Below are 10,462 nucleotides of genomic sequence, written 5' to 3'. Positions count from 1 at the left end.
ATCGTCTTAAAACCTCGTTTAACCAGTCAACCAATCAAAAGACGCTATGCGGCCATTTGATTGCTTCTTAGAACATATCTATGTATTCTAAGAATTGCTTGAACGAGGCCTTAAGACGATCTGAAATATGAGAACCAACTGTGAATGACTGCGTAAACTCATCTTAAATTAGAACATATTCATGCGCATGCGCAATGGTAATGTTTTGGCGGGCAATTCAGTCAGCTGATTCAAGTGTGAGCTACTTGACTCTTGTTTTACTCTGATTTTATCCAGAAATGGGCGAGAACGTACAAGGAACATTCGTATCAGAGAAAATTTCCAAAATAAGATGGCAACATAGAGATTTTACAGAAGCAAAGAATTTCTTAACTGGCAGCTGGGATAATCCTGTAAGCCAATATATGATATACTTAACCTCTAAATTAAACTTTTATCCTCATTTAGTTTTATTCAGTAATTAGATAAATCAAGTTATTTTATTCAGTAAGCTCAAATAATTTTGTTTGTCAATTTTATTTTATAGGTAAATAAAATAACGTATTGGACATTTAGGACAAATTATGATGAAGAACCATCACCTGTAGTCTTGTCATCATACTCATTCCTTGGAGATGTTACTGAATTGAAGGTGATATATCATTTTTTTAAGATATAGATAATAATTTAACTTGTGCATTAAAAATTCTAATAAAATGTTCTAATACATTTTTTAGTTTATCAGCAACGATTTCTTTGTGGCTTCTTCATCTTTAGGTTCTGTAAGATTACTGCAAGTGTACGAAGATACTTGTACTGAATTTAAGGAGCACATGGCATGGGAGTTTATACATAATTTTAAGTAAGTGAAAAATTTAAAAGTGGTTTTGTTCAAGCTAAAATATTATTAAATAAATATTATGTTTTTAATTATTTTTACAGAACATCAGATTATGCCTCTTGTACTGCATTATCTACTTTTGAACAGGACATAGCTTCTGTGGGAGAAGATGGAAAGCTTAATCTTCTTACATCTATAGAAAAAAAGCCAGTTAGAATTATTGGTAAATGATACATGTTCAAAAATATCTGCTAATATAGTATAATCATAATCCAATTATTATATATTAAAAAGCAAAACATTATCTTTTATCAGAAAGTGCTGATAGTTGTTCCATATATTGCGTTAACTTTTTAAAACACAATGAAGTACTTACGGGAAATTCAAGAGGCCACATGAAAGTTTGGGATTTAAGAAATGATCGAGATATACCTGCATCCACTTTTATGCTTTCTGATCAAGTTAAAGTAAGTTAGAAAAATTTTATATTATTTTTAATAACTTTTTTAATGTACAAGTCTCTTTAAATAGCTTAAAGTAATATTTTAAATATGAAAACGTTTTTATAGACAGCAGCTACAAGTATTACGCATCATCCTACTCAAAGGCATATTGTAGTCGCTGGTGGAGATGATGGCAGTTTAACTGTATGGGATTTAAGGCAAAATACTTATCCAATGTCGCAACTCAATGCACATGCCAAAGCTGTTAGTGAAATACTTTTTCATCAAGACAGACCTGACAATCTTTTCACTTGTTCTATCAGTGGAGAATTGTGGCATTGGAACAATGCACAAAGTTCAAAACTAAAACTTGGTGAGTTGTAATTAATTATTAATGTTACACATAAAAAAAGCTGATTTTAACATTCTGTTTTTTGTGATATGACTCAGATACTGCAGATACACATTGGTTAAATACAATTAGTGCGAATGGAAAAGTTAATGTGACATCATTATGTGCTGCTATGCACAAACCGATAAACAGTATTGATATTAACAGGTCAACGTTACTTTTTGGATGTGACAATGAAGCAATGTATATTGTAAAAAATGTACTTGTATAACAAGAATCTGTGTGAATATATATTGGTTTTATATCTTCATATTATGCTTAATAAACAATTACACATATACAACCTATTCTTTTATAAAAATTGTTTTTTCCAGATATACATGATGCACATATATAAAATTATTTTATCTAAGAAGTTGATTTTATCTTGTTAAAAGTTTAATTGAATCTTTAAATTTTGAAAAATTAATTAGATCTATTTTGAATTTTTTAAATTTTTGTTATTGTTAAAAGCTATTTATGTACATAATAAATTTACTTGATGTTTATTTAGGGAACAGCATTTATCTAATTTATTTATAAAATTTATTTATAATAGACATGATTTATTAAATTAATTTTTTTAGAAATTGCTTTCTTTTTACTTTTGTATGCGCGCCCAAAAAAAATCGCTGATCGCATCGCCATCTGCTGTCACCTACCATTACCACAAAGACAAGAAAGCTTCGGAACCGCTGCTGGCGCTTGCTTGCCATTTTGACTGACGCCTTGCCTGAAATTTCGTAAACAGTTTTAGCTTCTGCTCGACTAGGTTTGAGGTGACGAGAACGCTATGTCGAAGCGTAGGATCGAAGTCGTGGACCCTTATGTCAAACGAAAAGCTACGTAAGTGCGCCAGCGTGTTTTTCCTTATTTCGACCGACGCGACGACGGATCCGTCGACAGTCCCCATTTGCCATGTGCAATTATTCGCGGCATTATTGGGCTGTGCAACATTCACGTCAATTTATATCAGTACCATTTATGTGTTTACACACGCGTAGATATTGTTTATAAATTATAGCGAGTCGAGATCTTTCTGATCATTCGGCGACAAGGACTCCTTGCTCCTTAATGGGTCTTAATTTTGTGTCTCGCTTCGTGATTTTGCAATTGTAAAAGACAAAAGAGACACAGCTTTAATCACCTCGTCGATCAGTGCGTACCAAGAATTTTGTACGCTTTATCAGAATTCTGTCATTAACTTCGTACACCTTTATATCGCAAAACAAAAGCAATATTTTTTCGATGCGTTTATTGGGAAAAAATACAGATGATCATTCATGTATTTAGAAAAATGTCAATATAATCATTTTACAGGGATAGCTCAACATCCAACAATGCGACAACCACAGCATCCACAGCGACAAAGAGTCAAGTGCAGTTCAATCCATACACTATGCTGCCATACACACCGAGATACTATGAGCTTTACAAGAAAAGGATAACTCTGCCTGTATTCGAATATCGTGCGGATTTTGTGAGATTATTATCTCAGCATCAATGTATTGTTCTTGTCGGAGAGACAGGTTCTGGTAAAACTACACAGATACCACAATGGTGTGTGGAGTATTCAAGAAGTATCGGAAACAAAGGAGTTGCCTGTACATCGCCAAGGAGAGTAGCAGCTATGAGTGTAGCTCAAAGAGTTTCAGAAGAAATGGACGTTGCCTTAGGTAATATGTGTCCATATATAATTTTATATATATATAATTAGGTATTATATTAAAAATTAAAAAATAAATGTTTTTACTTTTTATTTTGTTATATTTACAATATATACATTAAAATGTTTACAAAGGTGCTAAATAATTTTGATATTTTTCTTTCAAGTTTATTTGATCTTTGATAAGAATTGTATAATATTATATCAGAAACAATACAGTGCAATAAGAAATTAAAATATATATAATTTATAAACAGGCCAAGAAGTAGGATACAGTATCCGTTTTGAAGATTGTAGTTCACCAAGGACTGTGCTAAAATACATGACTGATGGTATGTTACTTCGTGAAGGCATGTCTGATCCTATGCTGGATGCATACCAAGTGATACTACTCGATGAAGCTCATGAAAGAACATTAGCTACCGACTTACTTATGGGTGTTTTGAAAGAAGTGATCAAGCAAAGACCAGATTTGAAACTTGTGATTATGAGTGCCACTTTGGACGCTGGAAAGTTTCAACAATATTTTGACAATGCACCACTTATGAATGTACCTGGTAGAACACATCCAGTTGAGATATTTTATACACCCGAGCCAGAAAGGGATTATTTGGAAGCTGCAATTAGAACTGTCATTCAAATTCAAATGTGTGAAGAAATTGCTGGGGATCTTTTATTGTTTTTAACTGGTCAAGAGGAAATTGAGGAAGCTTGCAAGAGAATTAAAAGAGAAATGGACAACTTGGGACCCGAAGTCGGTGAATTAAAGTGTATACCACTATATTCGACGCTACCACCGAATCTTCAACAGAGAATATTCGAACCTGCTCCGCCTACGAAACCTAATGGTGCTATAGGTCGTAAAGTCGTAGTCTCGACTAATATTGCAGAAACATCGTTGACTATCGATGGGGTTGTTTTTGTGATAGATCCTGGTTTTGCCAAACAAAAAGTAAATATATTTTTATTTTTTCATTGAGAATTTTATTATATTATTATAAGTTTATTATTAATATCAAAATATTTTTTGTTGATAGGTATACAATCCCAGAATTCGTGTCGAGTCTCTTTTAGTATCGCCTATTAGTAAAGCTTCAGCACAACAACGAGCCGGTCGTGCTGGAAGAACAAGGCCTGGAAAATGTTTCAGATTGTACACAGAAAAAGCATACAAAAATGAAATGCAGGATAATACCTATCCTGAGATTTTACGTTCCAATCTTGGGAGTGTTGTATTGCAATTGAAGAAACTTGGTATCGATGATCTGGTATGTTTTATTAATAGTATTGTATTATTAAATATTGTATGTATGGTATGTATTATTATTAAGTATTGTATGTATGGTAGATTCATTATTTTGATTAAGGAAAACAATTTTATATTCTTTATATATTACTAATTTTATCATATATGATTTTACAGGTACATTTTGATTTTATGGATCCACCTGCACCTGAAACCCTCATGAGAGCTTTGGAACTTCTAAATTATTTGGCTGCTCTTGATGATGATGGAAATTTGACAGATCTCGGCGCAGTGATGGCGGAATTTCCATTGGATCCTCAATTGGCAAAAATGCTTATAGCTTCTTGCAATCATAATTGCAGCAATGAAATACTCAGCATTACTGCTATGCTCTCAGGTAACGTATCGAGGTTTGCTGTAAGCGATAATATCCGTATAACCATTTAATTAGTCTAATAATATTTATTTTTTGCTATGTTAATATTTTTATCTTAATATTCTATTTTAAAAATTGAAATATAGTTTTAATCATTCTCAATCTTGTTATAAAAATTATATGTAAAATATATGAGAACTTTAAAAAAGTAAAGTATAATAGAGTTCGAATCGTGGTAAGATAACATGGTAGTATATTGATGATTGACGTGGTATTAGTCCCACAGTGTTTTGTGAGACCAAACGAATCAAAGAAGGCTGCGGATGATGCAAAAATGAAATTTGCACATATTGATGGTGATCATTTGACGCTACTTAATGTATATCATTCCTTCAAACAACGTGAGTATATTTGTTATTATTTTATGAGATATGTCAGTATTTTATAATATTTCTACATATTTTTGTGTACAGATATGGATGATGTCCAATGGTGTTACGATAATTACGTCAATTATCGATCATTAAAGAGCGGAGATAATGTAAGACAACAATTGAGCAGAATAATGGACAGATTTGTATTAAAACGCACTTCAACCGACTTCAACTCAAAAGATTATTACATTAATATCAGGAAAGCTCTTGTTAATGGGTTTTTCATGCAGGTAATTTAATATGGTAACAATTTAAAACAAATATATACAATCATAATTTAATATTAGATTGTGTATTAATTTCTCTTTATCTTATACTCTATTTTATATTTTATTTTTATTATATGAACAGGTAGCACATTTAGAGAGAACAGGACATTATCTAACTATTAAGGATAATCAAGTAGTGCAGCTTCATCCAAGCAGTTGTCTGGATCACAAACCAGAGTGGGTTATCTATAATGAATTCGTGCTTACTACTAAAAATTATATCAGAACTGTTACTGACATTAAACGTAAGTTTTCTTATTATATAATTGTTATACCAAATGCATATTTACGTTTTATTACTTGATTGACTTAAGATAATTTTTCTTATTAAATTTTTGTTTTTTTACAGCTGATTGGTTGCTCATGATAGCACCGCAATATTATGATCTACAAAATTTCCCTCAGTGTGAAGCAAAACGGCAATTAGAAATGATTCAGGCAAAACTAGATTCAAAGCAGTATCAGGAAGGCTTCTAACCTCTATATACTTTAGACATGTTTGAAAACTGTCGAGAGTATTCAGTCAATCTGCTTCTGTCATGCATAATGAACTTTGGCACTTTTTCACACATCAAAGTTACATCACATAAAATATTGTGAGAAGTCACTCTCTATTCTTCATTTAAGATACAGAAGAAATATATTAAAACATTTAAGTTTTTATACAAACTTAAGAGTAGCTTGTTTGATGTAAAATTGAATATTTGAATACTTTCAATGCTTAAGCTCGAAAAAAAGCATTAAACATGGACAATTAGCTTGAGACACAGCAAAAAATCATAGTTAATCAATAAAAAGATTATTTATGTACATTTAAGAGAAAATTTAGTTTTTAAGTAATTTTTAATATAGTAGAATTTACAGTAATCTACATTCGGACGCATTTGGAATGTCGCTATTAATAGTTTAATTTACTATATAAATTTATTATATTTACATTTAAATGTAGATATAATAGGTAATTTTTGTATTAAATGTTGACTATATATTGTGAAGGAGTATAAAACGGCCACTTTAAAAATAGTTAAATAATTTTTTCATATTTGCTTGAAATCCTCTAAAAGAAAACTTCGACTTGTGCTAATATTAACATATTGTTCTCTCTCTTTATCTGTTTTGATATGCTAACAAATAGAACTTGAAACAAATAGAACTGTTTTCTATTCTCTTAATTTATTAAAAAATGTGTGCAACATATATAGCATTTCTGAATAAAATGAAAAAAAAATCATAGAGAATTCATATCAAGAGAGAAAATTGTATATGTTCATTATAAATTTTGATTTTACAACAAACTTTTATCTAAATTAGACAAAATAGAGAGAACCAAACTAAAGAGATAACAAAGAGAAGTATTTCTAAACACATTACCTAGATCTAAAAAAATCAAATCACAGAAAAAAACCTATTTATAATATATATTAGTATAATCAAAGCAAACATAAAAAAGAAAACCAATATGCTGTGGCCACAGATCATGAAAAATAACATTCAGTGTAATAAAACACTTTTATTAGCACCTGAAAAAGCGTGTGAATTTGATTCTATATGTTTATTGTTCATCATTGATATTCTACATATATTAACAATAAATATGTGGATTTTGTTTTAAAGAAGAAAATTCAAGTAATTCTCAATCGAATGTTTTGGATTCTCTATCATATATTAAATTCATATCAGTTATTATAATCAACAGCTGTTTTTTTTGCTGGGAATATCAAAATAGTTTTTTGATTTTGTATATAAATAAACGTGCGAAAAAATTAAAAGATCTTATGAAAGTCTGAAACTAATTAAATTAATGTTTTATTACAAATAAATTATTTTATTACAATGAATTGGAAATTTATATATATCGCACATTCTATCTTTTTTTTAATATGTATAAGAAACAAAATTTTTGAAAATTATCTCTGTAATATTATTAATGTATATATATATATATATATATAGTGTTTTACAATATTTAAATATATATTTATATATCTATTAGATAATTCAAAAAAGATGAATTTATAAAAATATGATATAAAAAAAACTATTCTCTAATAAATTTAATACACCAATCACAAAATGATACAAGAGAACAGAGTATACACCAATCACAAACAGCGAACAGCTGCTTGAATTGGCGCTTCTTTCTAGTTTTCTAACGATAGAAATTTTCTTTCCGATATGTTGGTAGAGGTTTCCCGCGCACATAGTTTACGTTACCATTGTTTACTACTTTCGGAGACGTGCGGTGCGTAATGATATGAAAGCGATATCAATAAGTAGATAAATTATCAGTACTTGTCACTGGTCACTGTTCGGCAGCATATATCGAGAGATTATTAATAAGGATCGTTTTATAAAATCTTGGTGATATATACACGGACAATATGTTCAGTCTGGGTGAAATTAGCGAACAACTGAAAGATGTCAGCCGAAAGTCGGTTGGCGTCTCCTTTGCCGGTCAATCGCTCGTATTAGATACTGCAAATGATGGTAAAATAATAGAATTTATTCTTATATCTATAATTTTCCGAATTTTTTTTACATACACATGTATATCTATACACATATAAAGCATGAGGTTATGTAAGCAATTATAAAAAAAAATTTTTTTTTTTTAATAGAATTTCTTTAACTTATAAAATACTACAACTGTTATTTGCCAAATTTTACTTTTCTACAAATGTCAATTCTAATATGTCGGTTCTTTGTAATATCAATAATACGCAATTTATCAATGGATTATTACAGCTCTTCAAGTGGTGGAAGCAATAAGGGCATGTCCATGCTTGAACTACTTGGATTTAGAGGGAAATACGTTGGGTACACCAGCTGCGGAGGCTATAGCCGAGGCATTAAAAGAGAAGGGAGCTCCATTAAAGGTAGCTTTATGGAAGGATATGTTCACTGGTCGTTTGAAAACAGAAATTCCAAAAGCATTGGAATATCTAGGAACAGCATTGTGTACAGCAGGTAGCTGGCTTACCGAACTTGATTTGAGTGACAATGCTTTTGGTCCAATTGGTATTCAGGGGCTAGCAAATCTGCTAACATCAAGTCCATGCTATACTCTTCAGGAATTACGATTGAACAACAATGGTCTTGGTATATCGGGTGGAAAAATGTTAGCTAAGGCATTGGAAAAGTGTCTCGAGAATAGCTCCAAGGAAGGTAATGAGATATTACAGAATATAAATGTATAATTATGAACATTCCACAATATATTCATGAAATGTATTTTATTATAGGTAGACCACTTGCATTGAAAGTTTTCATTGTTGGTAGAAATCGATTAGAAAATGAGGGTGCACAGGCATTAGCAGCTGTCTTTCAAAAACTAGAGACATTAGAGGAAGTTGTAATGCAACAAAATGGCATATACCACATAGGTATTGCGGCAATTGCTCAGGGATTAGCCGCCAATTCTAATTTGCGAGTATTAAATTTGAACGATAATACGATTGGATTGAAAGGGGCTAGAGCGCTCGCCAAGGTTTTACCAATTTTCCGAGGTCTCGAGGAACTAAATCTCGGAGATTGTTTACTAAAAACTAAAGGGGCTTTAGTTTTAGCAGAGACATTAGAGATTAACGGCAATCATACATCTCTTAAATATTTAGATTTAAGTAATAATGAACTACGTGCAGATGCTGGAAATGCTATTGCTAAAGCTACACATGATAAAACTCTTTTGACGAATTTACAGTTAGATGGAAATTGTTTTGGAACGGAAGGACGCGAAAATCTTCGACAAATTCTTACGAAGTTGGGAAGAATTGACGCATTAAATTCTTTAGATGAAGATTATACTGAAGATGAGGAAGAAGAGGATGAAGATGAGGAAGATAATGATGAAGAGAAAACGAGTGAAGAATGTGAGAGCGATAATAATGAGGATGAGACAAATGACAAAGATAAGAGTGTGCAAGATAATGTTGCACAAAGTACAGCGATAACAGTAGCAGAATTTTTGAAATCGCCAACAGGTGAAAAACTATTGCTACTGCAAGGTGATAATGTACAAGCTTTTGTTGATCATGCAACGGTATGTATTAATATGTATTAATATCAGTATATATTTCATCATATTTCTAATTGTAAAATTTATATTGTTAATCATATAAATTATAGAACTTGGCGAATCAGTCTAATGTGACTACAGAACAGAAATTTATAGAGGAATTTTTGCGGATAACCATGAAAGTATCAGCATTATGTGGTAGTGGTTACATGAATGTGAGAATAAAAGCAGAATTTTTATCAGATGCTTTGTATGCAAAACTATTTTCTCATGCAATAGAGAATAATCAAATCTTGAATTTGAATAATGGATTACTAGTAAATCTTGGCTTAATAAAAGTAAGCACAAATAATGAGAAATTATTATTCATATAAAGGAGACAAATAACAATTAAACAATCTATTTTTAGGGTGAAGATAAAAGCAGTGGTAAAATTGATTGGAATTTAGAAGGATGTTTTAAAGCTTTGGAAAAAATTACTCAGAGGGACTATTTTCTAGCACAAACAAGAAGCATGTTAAAAGTATTTCTAGAACGACCAGTGAAGACTGGTCGTGCAAATGTAATAGATCCATTTCAAGATTCTAAAGCTGATCTTAAAGCTATTCTGGACAATATTCAAGTTACATAAATTTATCTGGAATTATTTTATTGAGTATAATATATAGTTATTTATTTTTATACATTATATGGAAAATAGAATATTTTGTGTAATCAATTTGAATTAGGATGTCATTATGGAAATCCTGCAAAATCTATAGGTAAATAATCTTGATGATTTTAAAACATTTTGTAATTTTAA

The 10,462-nt window shown here is 30.7% G+C and overlaps 3 protein-coding genes across 3 annotated transcripts; all 3 read left to right on the top strand.

The window, feature by feature from the left end:
- The first annotated feature begins 198 nt into the window (after positions 1-198).
- Positions 199-1,925, top strand: LOC146724480 (nucleoporin Nup43-like). The gene is made up of 7 exons (XM_085479854.1): positions 199-392; positions 527-631; positions 717-841; positions 922-1,043; positions 1,136-1,287; positions 1,390-1,636; positions 1,714-1,925. Exons 1-7 carry the CDS (start codon positions 279-281, stop codon positions 1,884-1,886), a joined length of 1,038 nt encoding a protein of 345 aa, XP_085335980.1. The 5' UTR covers positions 199-278; the 3' UTR covers positions 1,887-1,925.
- A 409-nt stretch (positions 1,926-2,334) lies between these two features.
- Positions 2,335-7,282, top strand: LOC114932519 (putative pre-mRNA-splicing factor ATP-dependent RNA helicase PRP1). The gene is made up of 9 exons (XM_085479853.1): positions 2,335-2,500; positions 2,975-3,330; positions 3,578-4,272; positions 4,358-4,588; positions 4,744-4,963; positions 5,221-5,343; positions 5,416-5,606; positions 5,728-5,890; positions 5,995-7,282. Exons 1-9 carry the CDS (start codon positions 2,448-2,450, stop codon positions 6,120-6,122), a joined length of 2,160 nt encoding a protein of 719 aa, XP_085335979.1. The 5' UTR covers positions 2,335-2,447; the 3' UTR covers positions 6,123-7,282.
- Positions 7,283-7,839: 557 nt separating this feature from the next.
- Positions 7,840-10,378, top strand: RanGAP (Ran GTPase activating protein). Its single transcript, XM_029304670.2, has 5 exons — positions 7,840-8,132; positions 8,391-8,810; positions 8,888-9,684; positions 9,771-9,998; positions 10,070-10,378. The coding sequence occupies exons 1-5, from the start codon at positions 8,027-8,029 to the stop codon at positions 10,289-10,291; spliced, it is 1,773 nt and encodes a 590-aa protein (XP_029160503.1). The 5' UTR covers positions 7,840-8,026; the 3' UTR covers positions 10,292-10,378.
- The last annotated feature ends 84 nt before the right edge of the window (positions 10,379-10,462 follow it).

This window comes from Nylanderia fulva, unplaced genomic scaffold (genome assembly GCF_048542155.1).
Source record: "Nylanderia fulva isolate GAGA-0341 unplaced genomic scaffold, ASM4854215v1 Scaffold13, whole genome shotgun sequence".
Lineage (NCBI taxonomy): Eukaryota > Metazoa > Arthropoda > Insecta > Hymenoptera > Formicidae > Nylanderia > Nylanderia fulva.
Note: the sequence above shows the minus strand (reverse complement) of the source record. Positions and strands in the feature narration are given on the sequence as shown.

Excerpts from the sequence above, each read along its gene's own strand:
- LOC114932519 (XM_085479853.1), top strand. The coding sequence starts at position 2,448 with ATGTCGAAGCGTAGGATCGAAGTCGTGGACCCTTATGTCAAACGAAAA. Across the intron at positions 2,501-2,974 it reads TATGTCAAACGAAAAGCTAC|GGATAGCTCAACATCCAACA; the intron begins GTAAGTGCGCCA and ends ATCATTTTACAG. Across the intron at positions 5,344-5,415 it reads ATATCATTCCTTCAAACAAC|ATATGGATGATGTCCAATGG; the intron begins GTGAGTATATTT and ends TTTTGTGTACAG.
- LOC146724480 (XM_085479854.1), top strand. The coding sequence starts at position 279 with ATGGGCGAGAACGTACAAGGAACATTCGTATCAGAGAAAATTTCCAAA. Across the intron at positions 1,288-1,389 it reads TGCTTTCTGATCAAGTTAAA|ACAGCAGCTACAAGTATTAC; the intron begins GTAAGTTAGAAA and ends ACGTTTTTATAG. Across the intron at positions 1,637-1,713 it reads AAGTTCAAAACTAAAACTTG|ATACTGCAGATACACATTGG; the intron begins GTGAGTTGTAAT and ends GATATGACTCAG.
- RanGAP (XM_029304670.2), top strand. The coding sequence starts at position 8,027 with ATGTTCAGTCTGGGTGAAATTAGCGAACAACTGAAAGATGTCAGCCGA. Across the intron at positions 8,133-8,390 it reads ATTAGATACTGCAAATGATG|CTCTTCAAGTGGTGGAAGCA; the intron begins GTAAAATAATAG and ends GGATTATTACAG. Across the intron at positions 9,685-9,770 it reads CTTTTGTTGATCATGCAACG|AACTTGGCGAATCAGTCTAA; the intron begins GTATGTATTAAT and ends TATAAATTATAG.